Genomic DNA, 20,455 nt, shown 5'->3' on the forward strand with positions numbered 1-20,455 from the left:
AAGACACTTCAAAAGAAGCATGGGGAAAGTCCAGGAAAAAGGCAGGAAACACATGAGACAAGTTTCAGTTTTGTCCTAGATGTCTGCTTTTTTTTGAGACATAGAAGTAACCAACTGCATGGGGGTATCACAAAGCTACAGTGCAGCAGGTTAAGTGTCACCAGTCATACGATGGGTATGAAATGAAATCAGGAATGAAGGCAAGTAAGAGGTAAATGAAGAAAACACCACACAAAAGAGTGAAAGAGGAAGCAGGGCAGCAAAACAAGCTATGAGAAAGCTATCAAATAAGGACGAGCTTGCTCACTTGATATGATATTTGTAATAAAATGTGATCCTAAGGGACTTCCCAGATACAGAAGTGCCCCCAGATGTGGAAAGAGAACCCCAGCCTGTCTTCCTATTGTTGGGTTTTCTCTACCACAAAGCTGATGCTAAATCCAATTTTAGGACTCCAATGGGAATTGCTAAAATTTACATTCTCACAGGACTCAGCCTGAAATAGCAGCATGAAAGGGATCCAATGCAACACCATTCATAGGACAAGAAAATCTCCTGCAATAAGCCTATAAGTCACCCACTGATCTGTAAGTCAAGCAAGTTCCTGATATGAGCAATAAGAAAACCACAGGAGAACAACAACATCTTTTTTTTCTTTAGGCTGCCATCCTTGATAACTTTCCCAGAACATGATTTATTCCCTATATATCTTGCACTTGTTCTTTTCCTTGCTTAGTTTGTGGTAGGAAGAGATGGCGTCTGTGGTACCGTGTGTGAACATTCCCCTTTCGATGGCATCGTACTGGTGCAGTGCACTGAACACTTGCTCAAGCACATGTGAGTCCCCATTCAGTACAGCTATTGTACCCACTCCAGCAGCCGGGAAGCTTCTGCCAGTGGCAAATTCCCCCTGATGTACAGGGCCACTAAGACCCATGCAACTGCTGGAAACCAGTCATTTGCCTGCTAAAAAAAGCAGTGTTTTACAAAGAGATTATTCCTGTGACCTTGATGACTTCTCTCTTACATACTAACAGGAAAGAAAGTTCCAAGAAACTAGTCCGGGCCGATTCAGTGACCGAGCTTCCTGCTCCACGGAGACTAAGATGGAAATGTTCCCCTGAAATTCAAACACATTTGGCATCAGCAGCAGAAAAACTCCAAAGGTAGAACAGATGCCTCTTTTTTGTCAGCAATGACTGCAAGCTGGGAATTGCCCAGCGTGTTGTGCGCTGGCATGGGTTTCCTCCTAGATACCTCTCCCTGTCCTCCCACTCCTCGCCATCTTCCCAAGCTGGACATACCTAGCATCTCTTTGCAAGATGGCAACCTTATGGGCTGGAGCTACTTCACTGTATTCAGGAATTGCGTTACATTGTTTTCTTTCCATGTAAATGTTAGGAATGTGAAAGACCACTGGAAAAACATTTGAATCCTATTTGCACAGGATGCAGACAGTGCAGGTCCTCTGTTTTTGAGGATGCACTTTATGGGTTTGACCTGACTAAAGCCAAAGCCAGGGCAGTGAGGATATATATATATGTGGGACAGCAGAAAACAACTGGTTTGAATAAGCAATTTGAATTCAGGAGTATAATTTGTTTACATCTATGTTACTCTTACAATGATTAGTTCTTCTGACTGTGTTTGCAGACTGTAAAATATTTGCATGATATTCAGGGGTGGGGGATGGCAATGAGATTTTTTTTCTCCAAAAAATTATTTCATCTCAACTCTCACGCCTGTGATCTCTCTGTAGAGAATTAACACACTGTCTGCATGATCAGCTGTAAGTATGTCCAGTGTGACTGCGTTAGATGAGACCTCAAAGCAGTTAGAAACATACATGAGAGTATGAAAACTTTCAGGATGCAGAGTAATTCCTTTTTGGTTTTAAATAAAGGTAGTAGTCCTCTAAATTAAAACTTGCAAGGAGCTTACAGCCTTCATCAGGTTTTAAATGCACCCATTTCCCACACTAGTAAATCTCATAAACTTGTCGAGAACAAAGGAGGCCCTCGCTTAGGCTTCAGGAGCAGAAACACTAGGGGTTTTTTTAAGAAAGACAAAAAAAGGGTATTTTACTGAAATGAACAGAATGACCCAAGTGCCACAGTTCACATTAAGGCTGCAAATAACAAGCCCAGTCTAGAACATGTATGAATAAAAGTTACTGATTAGGAGCAAGTTACCAAAGGCCAGGGCTGTCTGCAGAGCAGGAGCCCACTCATCTCCCAGTGGGCACAGGCAGGAAATGATCTCTCGGTTTTACTCGCAAATGGAAACAGAACAAGACATTCTTGCAGCTCCCCCCACAGTAACCACCTCTGCTCGTTTTCCAGGATAGTAAATAATCTGGATTTCATTGCCTACAAGTTTGAGAACTATGGAAAGGAATTTATTAAGAAACAGAAGATTAGCCCAGATGCCTACATTCAAGTAGCGCTTCAGCTGGCATTTTACAGGTAAGGTTAATACAAATCTTAGGAACAAGGCAACACAAGAGGAGATTCACAGTTTGTCTCTTTATATAGAGGGTCCATTTTTTCCTCAGCACCCAAACAAATGCCTCCTGCATGGAAATGAGTGATCTTGCTTGTTGACTGTAGGTCAGACAAGAAAGAAATTGCTCTGAAACAGAGCACTCCTTTCCTCCACTCCTTTTCCCTCTCCTTGCTCTACCTTCCCATCCCTGTGTCCCACACACGCCATTCCCAGCCAGCACAGAGAAGAGAGTGAGAGGATGTGGCAGGGAGTAGCCGCTAACCCTGCTACCCACAGCAGCAGAAGCAGCCGGGGAGTCCAAGTCCCCGGGGCACAAATACACTCTCACTACTCTTTCCCACATAACTTGGGAGCAACTGTGGCAGTAACTCATAGTAACTCACCATGTATGCGTCCCTTGCCATCGCAGAGCAAAAAGCATTCACAAGGAAAATACTACAGCAGCGTATCAGATCAGAGTTCCTACACAGGATGGTAACTACTGCTGCTTCTTTCTTCACAGGCATCCCAAAACTTTATAACATCCTCTAATTTCCAAGGTATTAGCAAAGTTAAAAGCTCCTTTCTACATCACCAGAACAGCTAACACTCCAGGCTAGAAATCAGTTGCATGTTTTCCTGCAGAACAGCCTGTTACATGAATAATTCTTTATCATGTCAAATTAAATCCTGAGCTGGTCTTTACCTATGCAAAACCGGAGATGCCTAACACATTTTGCTTACTCCATTAACATCTGTTAAACATTTGTTTTGCATATTCCGTTAACCAAACTCCAAAAATGACCTCGTCCAAGGTTTTCATCTGACCCCAGCCAGGATATAAATCCCATATATGCAACAAAAACCTTAGGGGGAAAACCTAGGTTCCAAGACCTCTGCTTCAACTGGAAGGCAACGGTAGGTCTCCCAAAGTGAGGAATAGGTGCTATGTACCTGAACCCAAACTAAACAGTAGTCCTCAGTCTCTGTTCTATTTGCTATGTGGGTTTTCATTCCAGCTCACAGTCTCAAATAACACCCTTTTAGTTTTCTGTTTTTCATTCACACACAGAGTGCAGGTTTTTTCCTAGTTTTAAATAAAACATATTTCAAGCCCATAAGTAAATGATTAATTACGCTATTATTTTATGATGCAGTACAAATAAAACATTCCTTGAGATCTTTCAATAAATTTTAGTTTTACTAGCCTTGTTTTTACACAGCAGGTCATTTTTTACTGGCAATGCATAACTAGAATGTATACAGCTGTATGCAGCTCCTCATATTAGAAAGGAGTGAGCATCCATCTTTTTTAAGTTTCTTATAGAATTCTATCAACATTAAGATGAATACTATGCAAAGAATAAAACTGTGGCTTGGTATAATAAAACGTACCAAGGCTGTATTTCTTTTAGTCTTTATGACTCCTTGAAAATAATTACTCTTTGTTTTTCTTACTTAATTCTCTCAGATGCCACAGGAAACTTGTCCCCACCTACGAAAGTGCTTCCATACGCCGATTTGATGAGGGCAGAGTCGACAATATTAGGTCTGCTACCTCAGAAGCATTTGCTTTTGTAAAAGGAATGGCTGATGAGAAGACAGCTTTATCGGTATGTCGGTCTGGTTCCCTCTGCCTCCTTTGGCAAAACACTAAGCAAATAATGCATTCATGATCCCCAGTCTCACACTTCTTAACTGTTAACTGGGAACATAAAGGCATAGGGCAGGGTAGCAAGCTGTACACAATTTGAGGTTTTGTGCAGACCAACCACTAAGCTAAATATATATATTTCCTTATTTTCATTTAAGCATCCAAAAGATTCAGAGGTGACCAAACATGACATTATACATATAAAAAAACCCCATCTGATTTTAGATTTAGTACTGTCTTCTGAATGATCCATCATCAGATCCAAATTCAGCTCCTTGGGGAGACATAGGCTGAGCATGATCAGTTCAGGATCATTATACTGCCACAACAGGGGAATTGCCTGGCAGGTCCCCTGCAGCAGATTGCTCTGCTGCAGATTGCGATGTGTGAAGTGATATAAATCACATGCTTTGACTTCTGGATTAGGTGGACATGTTCTGGCTGATCTTTTTGGGTTTAAAGGCATGTTTTTACCAAATAGTTTTATAGGATTCTCAAGGGGGCTGAACCTTCACGATGAAAAAAAAAAAAAATCTTCAAGCTAATGACATAACTCTCCAAACTGTCCTGACATCATCCTGCAAAAAGAAAAACTAAACTGCCTTTCTTTGAGGCACCACCATCTGTTTGCCAGAATCATGAGAACTGTACATGGTAGATGGGGATGCAAGAGGTACAGCTGAGACTATAGCTGCACAAACAGCTTTGTGCACTGCCCCACCTGCCATCCCTGGAGAGCCTCCCCCAACGTCTCTCTGTGTGCTGCTTCCACCCACTGTACTTCGCTGCTGTACAGGGAATTTCCAGGTGGTTCTTTAGATGCAAAACGCTGCCACAATGTGGATTATTTTGCACAGTAAGCCCACTCCAGTGGCAACAGCCCACATGGCTTTTCTTTAGAATCTGGCATAGCGTTGCTAAAAGTATTGCTGGGCAATGAGTGGATTAAGTGTAAATTAATGAAATACTGTAAATCAAGCTCTAATGCCTCAGAGGGTGAGGAAAATTTGCCCAGAGAAGTGCTCTGTCCCTCCACTGCTTCTTCAATTTCCTTAAGATTACCATGCCCAGAACTTAGCTCATGATAAACAAGACTCAAGTAAGTTCATGTTAAAATAATAACTCAAAGGAATCCTGAACTAATAATTCCTCACACTGAGTGGGTAATTCAAGGCAGATTATGACATACTATTACACATAGTAGTGACTACCATACAGTAGAGAAGAAGAAACTGTTATTTGTCATCAGTGTCCTGTTCGACAACATGATTTGTAATTGTATTTCCTCAGAAGCTGCTGTCATCTTTGCACACCTTCCTCTCCATGCTTGGGTGCTCAGCATAACCGCAGTCCCAACACACACTGCTGCAGGCTGACTGTACTTCTATGAGGAGCCAGCCTGCCCCTAGCACGTTGTTTTGGCAGATCCTTCTTGTTCCCTCTAACAATCTCTTCCCACCTTCCTTAGTCTGACACTTTCTGACTTCTGCAGCTCTCCCAAAGCTTCTCACTTTTTACTACACAAATCTGAGATTGTGACCACCTTTCACAGCATCCTAAACTGTACTGCTTCACATAACCAAGCAGAAGAATGCCACAAATGTCTAGAGTGAGCTCAGTCTCAGCCCCAAAATTTTTACATTGCATGACTTGGCGGTACCGAGTAGGGAGAATAATGGTTTCATTCCGTCTAGAAACCTTCAATCATAATGCAAATCAATCCACTGACAGCTTTCCTAGCTTTTTGTCCACTGAGAGATGCAAAAGACATTTAAACTTATCTGTGATCATTCTTTCCAACAAACTTTTAGAAATCTTCGGTTTGAGGTGAACATCTTTCTCTTTCAGGTCAAACCTATATATATTATTATCACAGAATCATTAGAAACAAAATTCACTTAACATAACCCTATTCCAACTCCTATTCTTTAGGTCTACAGATTGGGTCTGGATGTGAAGGGGTTAATTCTGGGTTTTGCACAAATAGGTATATCACTTGGTTTCAGTAGCCTTGAACTCCCCAAAATACTGTTTGTTAATAGCCATTAATCTAAATCAAATTAAAACCAATTTTCTATCTGATGCTAATAAAAATGATCTTCAAACGATAGCTTGAACGGCCAAAGATTGATCAAATCGGACTGAATGTCTAGCAGGAGAAATATCTCATGTATTTGACACTTGCTGTAAAGGAAGCAGCTACTGACACTGCAGAGATTGCTTGAATACCTGTAAATTAATCAGATTTTAAGACTGCATTTGGTAATTTAATCTGTATAAGGGAACTAAGGCCTAGCTCTATCCCTATGAAAAAACATCAGACTCTCTACTTTGAAGGTCCCTGATGGCGGCCTTGAATTGCTTTTAAAATGAGTTCTTTGTTCAAAATATCATTCATCGTCCATAGGAGCTGAAGGTTCCCTGTTCATCTGGAGGCCCAGTCATTTCTGCCTGTTTCAGGGTCTCTCGAAGTTGCGGTGTCGGACTTGATGTACTGCAGGGCAGCACTTCTTAGGATTGTTCCCTTAATATAAAAGGCTGCCATTTGACAGGAGTCAAAATTTATTGGCTTGTTATCTGAAATGTGAGGCATTTGTGGAGGGTAGAGCAGCCTTGGAAAATTCTAGATGCCCTTTCACACAGGGGAGTAATTTTTGACTGGCTAGTAAAATATCAGTAATGGCTTTCATTAATATCGCTGTCATTGTCTAGATAAACTATTCTGGAGAAGATAGACTGCCTGGCTGTTTTGAAAACACTGAATTACACTAGGCAATAATTTTCCCTACTTCAAAGAGAGTGATTCAATTAGTAATAATCTACACCCCCAAAATCCATGGAAGGAATCCGCAAAAGGAACTGCAGGTCTTTCATTGAATTCAAACCACCACCACCAAACCTGTTCAACCGTTGCACAACCAGGCACTGTTGCTGATCAGGATATTGAATCCCTATGGCTTTTCATTTATAAAGAGTACTTACACCTGAGCCAGGAACAAGGGACAGTTGAGAGCATTTGCTGTTTTGTGGCTGGTTAACTGATGGAAGATGCTATTTCATTGAGAGTTTATTCAATAATAAGATATATTTTGATTCCCCCAACAGGATTCTGAGAAGATGCGGAGATTTAAGGATGCAATTGCAGCTCAGACTAATTACACTATTCTGGTAAGTAAAACACTGCTTTGTCTGAGTAAGGACTGGTTAGTTTTTTCAAGAAAAGTACAAAGATACAGTCATTAACTATTTAAACACAAGAAACTGTGGACATCTCTAAATAGGAAAGTACCTGCTATGTTATACTTAGGAAAATTTATAATGACCTGAATACCATCCAAATAGCCATAATCAACTAATCCTCACCTTAAAAAGTACTTCCTGGAAAGCGAGGTAACAAAGTTCTGCATTAGACATCAGTAGCAAGACCATTACTCTTGGACACATGGGGAATATGCATCTGTGAAACATCTATGATTTGTATCTGTGCCATAATTAGGAGTCCCAGCCACAAATTAGGATTCCACTAAGCCTGGTGCTGTACAAATTAACAATCAAAAAATAGCTCCCATCTTAAAGAGCGTGCAATAAAAAATTAATAAAGAGATTTTTTTATAAATATTGAAAGGTTTGCAAGGAAGAACAGTAGCCAGGTGAAATAAGCCTTTATTCTGTGTTCAACATGAAATGTTAGGCATGAAGATAACCAAGAAAATTAGCAGTGGGGTATTCTAATGGAGTAAGGGAAGTGGACAGCCAAGACCCTTCTCAGGATGAGAAGTAAGCAAGGCTTAAAAGCAACCCATTTAACTGCTGTGTAACACGCATGAGAAATAAAACTTCAACTGCAAAATCCAGATCCCCCAAATTTGCAGGTATTTAGACCCATAAGCTATAACGTTACAGATAAGTTCAAGATAGCTGTAACACATCAGGAACTTTTGGGGTTTTTTCCCCCTAAAACTAATCATTTATGCATTTTCTTATGTTTCCTTTCCCTAGAGGAGAGAGGTCCCTATCTGGGACCTGGTCCTCAGATTGACTAATATTCTGGAAAGTGTATTCTGGTATTCCAAAGTGCTATTTCTAATAAAAGTCATTAACAATGAGGGAATGATTATAGTGAGTTCTTTTTTAAGGACCTGAATGCAGTGTCTGATAAAAGGAAGAGATGCCCTCCAGTGAAGAAATCAGTTTAGTATCAAATACAACCCATTTTCTGTTGATTAAAAATTAGACCATTCAGTTTTGGTAATGCTCAGCATCCCACTGTGCCAAGACAAAGCACAGATTAGCTCTACAAACAATTTAGCCAAACCACTCATGAAGTTAATAAATGTTAATAACCAGCTATGTTAAGTGAGTTTGCTACCTACGGCTTTCCCTCAGACCATTGCCTAACAAACCCACATGGCTGATTACTGTTTGAATATTCAAATATTCAAGAAGTCATTCACTTCCAGAGGTGGTTTCAAAGGTATACTCAGAGCATGGTGAGGTGAAGTGTTGCTTTCAGGCAGCATTTATTCCAGAGACTGCGAAACAAAAGAAGCAGGGAGGGCGGGGGGGAAGCAAACCAGTTTTGTCTTTCAAGCCTTGTGCTGGTAACCCACCTCTTAGGAGCTGAGACTCCATGTCATCCATAAAGCAGAGGCAAGTCTGACTTCAGGGCAACTCTCTCACGCAAGCTATCTCAGGGTAACCTCACAATGCAACATAGTAGTAGGTCTACTGGGACGCAACCAGTGAAATTTCTGTACAAAAATATTTCTTTTTTTTTTTTTAATAAAAAATTTCCATAAAATCCCCCCTCCAAGTCATTTTGGTCCCAGAAACCATTATAAAATCCAACCTCCAGTGCAGCCCATGGGCAAAATATTAAAATTGTCATTGGAAAATTAATTTATCTTTAAATTTTAAAAGGTCTCCAGGTATTTCTACTCCCTTTTTTCTCAAAATAGTATAATGCAATTGTTCTGCCTTTAAACTATGGGCAAGACTTACATGGTCTGACTAAATCGTGTGTAACAGACTGAAATGTAATAGCTCCTAAGAAAAACAAACAAACAAAAAAATCTACTTCATAAAACAAAAAGCAATTTAATGATTTTATTTCCCCTTGTTAGGCCTTACTAGTAGCATTGCTATCTTAAATGTGGAGCTCTAAAATTCAATTTAGCACACTTTTTTCCTAAGCGTTGACTCACAGTTTATTTCGTTAGCCTGTCTCGGCTTCTCTTCAGACATGACATTGATCTATGTTGCAAAAATGTCATTGCTAACAGCCTTATAAATCTTGTGTGATGGCAAAATATTTCCTTTGATTATCAAATCAGTTTCCCTCTATGGGAAAAACAATGTAAACACTGCCCTGATGTCCACTACTTTTTTGCAAGCATCCTTGCTTCATCTAGGCTGATGAACAAATAACCCGTTTACCAATGGGTGTCTACTCCTTAATATGCCAAACAAGATTATGCAATCCCAACCCCCTGCTACAAGCATTTATTAGTGGTTAAAATGATTCTCCTCTTAAGAGGAGAAGCAAATTTGTGCATTTTTTTTTAGTCCTCCCCTTATGAGAAAAACCAAGCCTATGCTCTTTTTTAAATCCTGCCTTCTCTCAGATTGCTTGTTTCACCTGTTACAAGGGGCCTGTGCCACAGGGATATCAGTTCTGCTTTCAGTGTAGTACAATGTCTCTTGTTCAACGTTCCCTTCCTACATGACTTAAGCCTGTTACCAAGGGTAAGGTACAGCTCAGTCTTCATAATCAATGCTCTCACCAGCTAGAATAAATCTAGACTGAACGATTTTAAATGCATGTTCTAATCTCAGGCAATTCCTGCCTGGTTGGAACAAATTTTGATCTGGTTTCCTAAAGAGACAAAACTCTGTAACTATCATGCCTGCCCATCTTCCACTACTGACTTTTGATCCTGTTAGTCATCTTCAATGACATTTGCTAGAAGGAAAATATCTTAAGCTAAAAAATTCCTTAAGTCTACAGCATTTAGGTAGCTGGATAGAGCAGAGTGACCCAAGCACAGCAGGCTTATGGCAGAAAGACTGGGCTGCAGGCTGGGCAGTAGTTCTTTTCAGCTGGCTAGCTGGCCACCAGCATTCCGTTGCTGCCGCTGCAAATGCTGCCAACCACCTCACCTGTAGCCATGAGGCAGGAGAGGAAATCTGGGACATTCTGAAGCAGGGCTTGGGGGCAAGCATGGCTGGTTCTGTGCTGGGGATAATGGTGAACAGACACATGGGTAAGCACAGGATGGCAAGTAGATTGCTGTTAAATTTGTTGCAGACATCTACCAGATCTTTAGTTCTAAATTCTATGGAATGACACCTGGCTTTACCTGCCAGTTTGAAACACAGGCAGCAAGGCAATGAAAGATTAATTTGTTCTAATTTGGAGGTGTTTTAGAGCCTATACTGAAATATAATCCAAGTGATGCACAGGAAATTCCAAAACACACTTAAAGGTATCTGGTGTCCCATATGCTCCCCTCAGCAGCTTTTAAGCCCAGGCCATGATATTCAGCTCTGAGAGACGATGAAAACCCAGAACACCAGATGACATCAGCACATAATACATCTCAAGGCCATCTCCTTCCTAATTGTTACATCTTCAGAATTTATAGATACTGATCATCAGCAAAGTACATACCTCAGAGTAATATCTGAACATTACAGGCATTAATTACATCATTCAAAACAAATTCATTAACTCTGACCAGAAAGCAAGGCAGTAACAGCCATGAAAATATCTCCATATTCAGATAAATACTGGTGTCTTGTCATGTCATACACAGGCTATTACTGGAATGGCAATAGACAATCATTTGCTGGGGCTCAGAGAGGTGGCACGAGAACACTTCAAGGAACTGCCCGAGATATTTATGGATGAGACATATTTGACAAGCAATCGATTCATCCTCTCAACCAGCCAGGTGAGTTTCTCCTGTTCACTGGCCTTGCTAAGCAAAGGTTAACTCATTTGTGTTCTGCCAGACCTTGTAGTTTACAGTGAGAACAATATGAAAACCAACCAACCAATCTAAAAAACCTAGTGCCACCAAGAACCATCAAGAAGTCCACAAAATTCTCCAGATTTTTAAGCCAGTTTTGGTTCATCCTGCAAAATCTGCACAGTAAATACTGACTAAAGTTATCGCTTCCTTTATGACATCCCAAACCCCTTCCCAGAAATTCTGGAAATGCACGCAAACAAACTCAGTAAAATTTGCATGAGGGGTTAGTGTTTCCTCACTTTCCAAACTGCATATCTTCCTGTTCCCTTTCTTCTCCCACTTCCCCAAAGGTGACAGCTCTAGCCAGAATTCTTTACTCCAGTAACAGTACAGCCACAAACCAGACAGGCTGCCACTCTGAGAAACACAAGCCAACAGCCATGAGAAAACTTCATTCTTAAAAGTAGCTGTGTTTGAAATGTTTGAGAGCCTTTAGTTATCCAGTGCAAAACTGCAACACATGCAGGCATGCATTTTGGATTTACAGGCATTTTAGACATGTACAGATTTACACTTATTTGCAACTATACTAAGATACTGTAAGAGTCAACACTTCTTCCATTTAATGTTCTGAATAATGAAACGTCTTCACAGCATACAGCCTAAGAATTAAATGCTAAAAATTAAATGTTTCATTGCACATAGCAGTAGCAGTCCTAATGAAAGAAAAAATCTATGGAGGAATTCATTTACTGAAACACTAACCCAACTGCACAGATTAGAACTATGCAACAAAAGAGACTTATAATATCATGCTACAGCATAAAACCTTAATAAGTAATTTGATCTTGTCATAATGTTTGTAGGCTTTCAGACTTGAGTGAATATAACCAACATACTACTATATACATTCTCCAAGAAACTATCCATGAGCAAAGAGTGCTTCTGAATAGCTTTATGGCCTTGGGCTGTTGCACAGCAAATTTATCTGACAATTCTATGGCTCTATTAGCAGGACTAATGGCTTGTTCTATGCCATTAAAAAGCCAAATGTTATTTGTGAAGGCCCATGTACACAAAGACTGAAACATACAGATTTCTGACACATCTTTCATTTTCTGCAGGAGAAAGTGTTTCACTCCTGTATTACGCCACGATTAAACAAAGATGTAATAGAAATATAGCACCCAGATGCATTAAAACATGTTTTTATACAGCACCAAAATTATAAATTATCATTAAAAATGGACAATATTAATTTCTATAATTACAGTCTTCACAAGTATAACATAACCATAAGATAACCTTAAGAAATTAAAAACCTCAGAGAAGTTTTACGTATCATAATTTCATATATCAGAATTTCATACAGCCTTAAAAATTCCCTATCAGTAACAAAGCTTATAGCTGTTACAGATCTATATAAAGTGAGCAAAGAAATACACTATATCCACTTCAAATGATACCAGTTTTCAAACTGTGGCAAACAAACAGAGCAACCAGATTCTATAGTGAGATCAGCTTTTACCTTCCAAGTGTCAGCTCCAGGTCTGGACTTCTGAAGGAAGTGATATTCTGCAGGGGAGACTCACCACATCTCTAGCACTTGTAGCATTTGTTTATCTTTTTCCTCATTCTAACCTCCTGATTTCAGTTGCCCTGATTAATCAGAGATCACTCCTTACCTTCTCCCTGCAACCAGGTTCCAACTACTATGGAAATGTTCTGCTGCTATGGGCCTGTGGTGCCCAATGGTTATGGGGCATGCTATAACCCTCAGCCAGAGCACATATTATTCTGCATTTCAAGCTTTAAAGACTGTAAAGAAACCTCCTCGGACATGTTTGCAAAAGCTGTGGAAGAAAGTCTCCTAGAAGTGAGAGATCTGTGCAACAAATGCAGTTCTACTGTGGCAAAGCCACTTGCTAAACAAGAAGCAGCCACACAGCTGCAGGGTGACCGCAAGCTCTAAAAGGCTGTAGGAAACATTCTCTTGAATCCACCTTATGAAGAAACAATGACATAGTTGTTCAAAGACAAGATAGTACTAGTAATACATTAGTGTAGAACCAAAATGTCATTTGTTTTACATTGTTGCCAACATTTAAAACCCTGTATGTACTAAATCTAACATTTCTCACTGGAGAGTCAGAAAAAAAGGCTTGAAATGAAGAAGGAAGTAATAAGAGTATGTGTTGTACTACCGCTTCTAACCATAATTAACTTCTGCCATATTATCACCTAAAGAATTGAGTAACTTTGTGTATGACATAAATTAAATACTAAGGCACACCAATTAATCAATATTCCCTGCAAGTAGCTCTAAAATATGCACATCTATTCCTTTAAGATTTGCATGTAGAGAAAAAAAAATGAAGAAATTTCCCCCACTGGGGATGTTGAAAGAAACATTGTAAATAATAGGCTGATGCCATTAAATCTTGAAATTTTGCATGAAAAGTATTTAATTCCACCATTCTATTCACTACGTAAGAAAAACAGATTATTTTTGAGAGTGGCCACTGTGTATTTCCACAGAGTTACACTTGTGTTTGCATGTTCACCCAATATAGAATATTTCAAATTTCATATAGAAATGCTGCAGAAATAATTTAGCCTTTATTCTGGTGTGCACTGGCCTCAAGCACAGTCTTGTTCTGAAAGCAGCATATTGGAGAGAAGGTCCATCACAGAAAGCTTGGAGAATTTTGTCTGTAATGAATTGACTTAATTATTTCTTTTTATCAGTGAGCAAAATCCAGTCTGACAGAGAGACAAAGCACAAAGCGTAAGTGCAGTTAAGTCCTACTCTAGACCTTTTTTGTTTGCACAGGAATGAATTTAGTCACTGTGACTAGCAGGAGAGTGTATGCAACCACACAAAATCAAAGAGCAATAAATAACTAGAATGAAGAGGCAAACTTGCAATATAAGGAAGTCTCCAAGATATAGCTATAAATACCAGTTTAAGAGTACTGGTACTCATATCAGCTTTGCATCAACCCACTTGAGAGGGATTTATATTTTATATTTTTAATAGTAGATGTAGGGTCTCATATTCTGCAATATACAGTAAATTCAATCAGGAAAATAATATAGCATCTGGTAATTCCCATATTCTGTGAGTGTTATCCTGAGGGTTTTCTCATTATCTCTTTCATTCCCTACAAATCCTTCAAAGGACTGATATTTTCAGGCACTTTCTCTCAAGCTGAAATATGTTGCCTTACTTAGAGGTGTTCAGTCGTCATTGTTAGAATACAACTTACTATCTAAAGGCATGCACTAACTCCAGTGAGGATCCTTTGCTAGGCAGGCCGGAGCACACTTGGAAGCCTGGCCAGGGAGTGCTTACCTGCCCGTGGAGAAGTGGAGATGTTTCTAATTCCTCTGTAGACTGAACAACCACATGCTTAAGCACCCTCAAGCCTAAGAGCAGGAGAATAGATTTATTACAATAAACTTGAAGTGCAGATATGTTTCTGTCTGAGAACGCTAGATACAGTTTCAATAGATCATATATGTCCTTGCTTATTTTACTGCCTCTTTGGCATTACATACATGCAATTAAGCAGTCTGCTGGATAAAGGCTATCCACAACCCTCTATATGAAAGCACAGTGGGCCTGATAATCAATTGGAGCTCAATCAAAAGTTGGCTGTGTTGGGGCAAATCAGCTATGATGATCTACAGTGATTGAGAGCTGGGCTCATTTCTTTAAGTTAATGCATTCACTTAAAAATATGTATGTTTTATTACTCCATGAGCTGTGGTTCAAACCATAGATGAAATCTATTTTTAGATTATGTAAATAATATTATTGCTTAAAAGCTCTCCCAAAGTTAAAATGGAAAAAACAATTAAAAAAAGCAAGAAAACTGTTAGACTGTTAGTCCAACCAAGTGTTCACCTAATGTATATACTATTCAAAATATGACTTTAAATTGTTCCTATACTATAATTATGAAAATTACTTTGGAGCATTCCCGGTAATTTTGCTTTATTCTGTCATGTCACTACAAAGGCATTCTGCATTTTTAACACAAATGTAACACTACAATTTTTTCATAGAATTGTATGTGTAAAATTATAACCGTATAAGGACATAAAAATGGTGCGAATAGTTATTTGATTATTAATTTGCCTCTAATGAAACACATAATTTTATTTTGTGTTCCTAGATGCATGGGTACTGATTTTTATTTGCAAATATTACCTGTGTTTTCATTTTATTTTTTCGGCTGGAATTTCAACAGCAGCTCAGGCACTGTACTCACCACACAACCACTGAGAATTCAAACACTACAACCACACCTGAAATTTCACACTGCTTTATCATTAAGAGTCTCTTACTTGTCTACAGCTGCTGTAACAGATGTTTTGGATTCTCCAGCTCTGGAAACTGGTGGTGGAAAACACCAACACCATATTTTTACTTGAGGAAGAAACGAGTGACCACCCATACTTCTTATTTATTTAGCTAACAACCATTCCGTACTTGTATCTCAGGTACTTACTGATCTGGTTTTAGTATTCAACCTGAGTACCTGAATGAGCAGCTTCACTGAACTCAGTCCCTGCAGAGGAAAGCATTTGTGTACCTCAGCTAGTACCCATTAAAAGTAGTACCTGCAAAGTACCAGACTTTGTTCAAGAAACTTCAGACTCAGTTCGGGTATGTTTAAATTGGAGGGTCCTGATTAAATCACAGATAGATAAAATTCATGGCCCAAGGCATTACAAACTTCTGGGTTTGCCAGCAGAAGCTTCATAAGGGATTGTGCTGCTTCTCAGTTAACAGAATCCTCTACAGAATCCATGTGGTATGGTCCCATTTCAGGAAATAGGCACTTTTCTTAGGTTCTTATTTAAAAATATGGGTATTATACAAATGAAGTTCTCTCCTGAAGTTCAAAAATGCATAATCTGTGCACATACATTTATGGAGATCAAATGTGAAGATTTAAAATGTTTCCAAAGAGAAGACTATGGAATAGATTGTTCATCATAAAAAGGGAGAAAATCTTGATCAATGAGCTAAGTGTAATTTCATTAATATAAGCAGCTGTGACTGCCCCATCCCTGGCAGTGTTCAAGGCCAAGTTGGACAGGGCTTTGAGCAACCTGGTCTAGTGGAAGTTGTCCCTGCCCATGGCAGGGGGTTGGAACCAGGTGATCTTTAAGGTCCCTTCCAACCCAAACCATTTGAGGTTTCTATGAAGTGGCAATGATTTAATGAGACCTGTTGGTGGGACCCAGAACATACAACCCCCCACAAGAGAATTTTAAGAAGGTAATTGTTTCGCTCTCTCTGTAGGGGTACACCCATGTACACACAGGAGTGGGATGTAAGAATTAGAAACCCAATATTTGTGAATGCTTATATTCACAGTGAACAAAAGCAAAAGGAACTTGACTTCAAAGTGGTGGTGTTTCAGGGGTTAGACTCTGATCTCACCCCCCTGAGTGCTGTTGGAGCTCCTGTGTGATCCATAGCTGAGCAAGACGTGGTTGAGACGTACAGCTGAACTTCTGATGTATGGGTTGCGGAAGACAAAAATATTTTAGCGATACTTTTATTTTTATAAAATAGTATAGATTTATGACAAATGTAAATGTGCATTTATAGCACACTGTTTCTGTTATGTTTTGTGCTCTACGGAGATATATTTATCTGTTTATATTAATATATGTGACCTGAAGCGTATGCTGGTGACGCAAATTCAGCTTATGTAAAGATGTTGCTCCGCATCGCCAATAAAAACAACCAGAGGAAAGACCTTGTTGCTTTTTTGTGCCATGCAGCCCCTGCCCCACAAGCCCCTTGACCCCACCATGCTGCATGGGAGCCCCTGGGCCTCTCACGTGAGGGTAGTCAGGGAAGCACTTGCCCATGGTCACGCAGAACTGCAGCGTCTCAGCACGGCATGGATCACAGCCTGAAAGGGAGGCTGTACCAGTCACATTATGTGTGTGACAAAGGAAAGAGCTGGTTCTTAGACGTGCCTCAGACAGAGCAAACACTTCCATCTTTCACATTTGCTAAAATAAGCCTGAATTGCAGTGTGTATATACTCTTCTTTTCCAGTTACACAAACCTCATTAAAAACAGTTTGAAATAAACTTGTAAACCAAAGATGAAAATGTTTAAGCCCAAATTTAGCTATGAAGGAAAGTACTTGGGAGTACAAAGTAACTTCTGTTGCATACATCTCAACCACAATCTCCAGCCATCAGCTTAAGGCAGGCAGCAGGTACCCCGACTCAAAGGCAGCTGGGCTGTTTTGGAGCAGGGCTCACCCCGACTGCTCCCACTTGCAGCCCTGCTCCCTCAGTTGGGCACCAACCAGCCTGTGCAGCTCAGAGCATTGCCCCAGGGCTTGAAAGAGCCTCACCACAGTTCTAATAGAGGAGCAGTGTCTCAGGATGTTGCAGAGTCAGCTAGTGCCACGCAAGTTCACCATCCATACCTAAAGCTGCAGTAAGACACCACCCGCAGAAGAGGGTGTAGCTATTTTTTTCTGATTCATCAGGAATGAAGGATCGGTGTAGTCTGTTTTCTGTTTATTAGGGAATAAGCAACAGGTTTCCTCTGTTCTAGTGCTTTCCAACTACAAGAGGATACACATAGTAAAAATTTCTGCCTAGCAAAATGAATCTAAGATTGCAAGGTAAATCAGATTGTATGCATGTATGTGTGATCTAAAGTATTCAAATAAATAACATTTTGTGATTATAAAGGCTTTAGATCACATAGATGCGTCCAATAAGAGAAAGGTAAACTCAGTATCAGAAAAAACACTATTTGGTTGACACTGGAAACTTAGAAAGAGCAGGAGTTAATGCAATATATAGGCTACTGGCAACTCAGATTCTCCTACTGGGGTTGCTAGGTCCTTGCAATGTACCTGACATGGACAAAGAGAGTCCAGGCCTCAACCTAGAGAAACTAGTAGGTTTGGGGTTTTTCTTTAAATTAGAGTCAACAGTATAGAGATGTCATCTCTTCCATCCATTTTATAAACTTGAATTATTTGTCAGAGATTGTCATTGAAGTTTTCCTAGAGAGCAGTGAAAGCTGCCTTATGAGGATGACAGAACAGCAGCAGAAGCTGATAGCATGCTGCTTTAGAAACCAGAGTCCTTTTTCAGCCACTTTCTGTAGTTTTGCAATAAATTGAATTAAAATGCTGCGAAGAGCTGTCACAGATGGACGCAGTCAGGTTAAATGTTTGAGGAATGCCAGCTCCTGCAAGTCATACAGCTACTCAGCCTTAACACATCATAACTGATAAAAACCTGGAAAGGTGAGACCCTGACTGTTTGACTACATAGGAATCTGCTTCTGCCTTGTAAAACAAGTCAACAGAATAAGATGAATTAAAAAATATGTACATCTATGGGGGCCCAGGCAGACCCATGTAGCATTTCTGTGTAGCTGGAATTGCATTATCAGCCAGTTCTCTTATTATTTCCCCAGTTCTGATTAATTTACAACAACCCTGTACAATGTACCATAATAAACACAAAAAGCACATAATTCATCTAAACAAATATGTGGGTTAAGAGAGAATTTTGTCCCTTCTGGTTTGATTCTCAGCTTCACAAAATCTCATGTTTTTAATGTCCTGAGAAATTACTCTTTCAGTAGAAGCAAAATGAATTATGCATCAATGAACAATTGGGTTATCAAGGTTGTTCACTGAATGTTCCAGCTGTTCTATAGCACCATCTTAACGTTTATTGGAGATTTCTTTTGAATTTAGTCTTTTTCCATGGTACTTACAAATAAATACATTGCATTTCTTATGGCTGCTGTGCCAGTTAATAGCAAATACAAGCACATAATGAATTTCTTGCCTTTTACTGCTAGAATGAGAAATGACAGAGGGTGGAGGCTTCATTCAAAGGAGATACATTAATGTAATAATAGTGAAGCCAGAGATCAAAGCCGATAGGACTTGTGGGGAGTTTTGTACAGCACCTAACTACATTAATGCTGGTTTTTACTCTTTGCCCTCGTAAGTGCTAAAGCTTAGATATACTCAGAGTTCAGAGGAAATGAAGCAAATACAGTAACGGCCACTGCTTCTTTGCCCTTTTCCAGCTGTTCTGCAACCAAATGGACATCAGCTTATTCTGGAAGAGATACCACACTGGAACGCTGCAGAGCTGGTGGTCAATGGCAAGACTGTATTTCACTGCAAAATTAATGACCTGGATTTTGGAAAGTACGGAGTTTCATTCATTGCAGTCTCTTGCTGAAAGCACTTATATTCTGAAATGAGTACTTCCTAGACATAAACAGCCCAGATTCTGTCAACATTAACACTTTAAAGCTCTGCACTCCTTTATGTTTGAGGCAGTTTGAAAGGCACAGTCAGGAAGAGAGGATGGTTTAGGAGTTAAGGCCATGCTTGGGAGAGCACCTTTTGGGGCCTTCCCGTATGCACCAGCACGCAGCCACAAGAAAACCTGCTAGGTTTTAGTCCACAGACATATTAGAGCATCCTTTTGCTTTCAAAATAACACATATTTTTCTTTGCTTGGGCCTTAGTTTCTTTGGGTCTTTTGTCTTCCCCTCTTTCCCTCCCCAGCAAAGCATAATACTGTTTCAGTGCCTCACACAGAATGATTTTTTTCAATCACTCTTTGCTGCAGGTGAGATGAGGAGCTCAGGGCTCAAGTTTTCTCATCTCATGTGCAAGTGGCTTCCAGAGAAAGGCTGAAAGTCACTGCTTCTCACCTCCCCACTTTTCAATAGGCTCCCTAGGGCTGGAGACAGGAGTTGTGGAGCAAAGCAAAAAACTGACCAAGGATAATGGCATTCCGAGCACATTTCCAATACAACTTTCAGGTTGGTTTTATCCTCCTGACAGGAAGACAGACAGGCCAGGAACCAGGAGGTTCTGGTTGGGAATGTCTTCCAACAAAATACACCTTTTTTTTTTGGACTACACCAGACAGTGAAGTCCTGACTAACAGGCCATGCTACCAGTTGCTGAACCGCCTGCACTGCTGCATTCACTTTTTGCTCTGTTTCAAATCTGAATCAATCTGTTTCAAAGCTGAATCAATCTCAGCTCATACAGCTAACGAGGGTAGAGCCAAGCTGGGTCCAAGTACTATGAGGGAGAATGCAAAGGAATGTAGATGTTAGGGTAAGAAGTCGAAACGTAAAATGAGAATAAATTTACTTGTGCATACTTTGTAAGTTCTGTTTTTCCTCCTCTGATGGCAAGTGATGGCAAGTTGCACCCACTTTGTGGAGAAGCCAGAATAGCAGCATTAAATGCTTACTGATTTGCAGGGACACATTGCCTTTTACCTTGGTTTTGTCAGG

At 39.9% G+C, this 20,455-nt stretch overlaps 2 protein-coding genes across 2 annotated transcripts in view; both read left to right on the forward strand.

Moving 5' to 3' along the window:
* CHAT (choline O-acetyltransferase) overlaps window positions 1–16,250 on the forward strand; it is a 35,330-nt gene extending 19,080 nt beyond the window's left edge. Inside the window, exons 9-15 of the mRNA XM_030488410.1 lie at window positions 737–837; window positions 1,038–1,166; window positions 2,343–2,465; window positions 3,956–4,097; window positions 7,244–7,306; window positions 10,954–11,091; window positions 12,815–16,250. Of these exons, the coding sequence (XP_030344270.1) occupies window positions 737–837; window positions 1,038–1,166; window positions 2,343–2,465; window positions 3,956–4,097; window positions 7,244–7,306; window positions 10,954–11,091; window positions 12,815–13,084 (966 nt within the window). The 3' untranslated portion in view covers window positions 13,085–16,250. The remainder of the gene's footprint in view (window positions 1–736; window positions 838–1,037; window positions 1,167–2,342; window positions 2,466–3,955; window positions 4,098–7,243; window positions 7,307–10,953; window positions 11,092–12,814) is intronic.
* Window positions 16,251–18,025: 1,775 nt separating this feature from the next.
* On the forward strand, window positions 18,026–20,415 carry C5H10orf53 (chromosome 5 C10orf53 homolog). The gene is made up of 3 exons (XM_030488071.1): window positions 18,026–18,068; window positions 19,220–19,343; window positions 20,355–20,415. The coding sequence occupies exons 1-3, from the start codon at window positions 18,026–18,028 to the stop codon at window positions 20,413–20,415; spliced, it is 228 nt and encodes a 75-aa protein (XP_030343931.1).
* Window positions 20,416–20,455: the final 40 nt, after the last annotated feature.

The sequence above is a fragment of the Strigops habroptila genome, chromosome 5 (assembly GCF_004027225.2).
Source record: "Strigops habroptila isolate Jane chromosome 5, bStrHab1.2.pri, whole genome shotgun sequence".
Taxonomy (NCBI): domain Eukaryota; kingdom Metazoa; phylum Chordata; class Aves; order Psittaciformes; family Psittacidae; genus Strigops; species Strigops habroptila.

Excerpts from the sequence above, each read along its gene's own strand:
- C5H10orf53 (XM_030488071.1), top strand. The coding sequence starts at position 18,026 with ATGGACAAAGAGAGTCCAGGCCTCAACCTAGAGAAACTAGTAG. Across the intron at positions 18,069-19,219 it reads CAACCTAGAGAAACTAGTAG|CTGTTCTGCAACCAAATGGA; the intron begins GTTTGGGGTTTT and ends GCCCTTTTCCAG. Across the intron at positions 19,344-20,354 it reads AATGACCTGGATTTTGGAAA|TGATGGCAAGTTGCACCCAC; the intron begins GTACGGAGTTTC and ends TCTGATGGCAAG.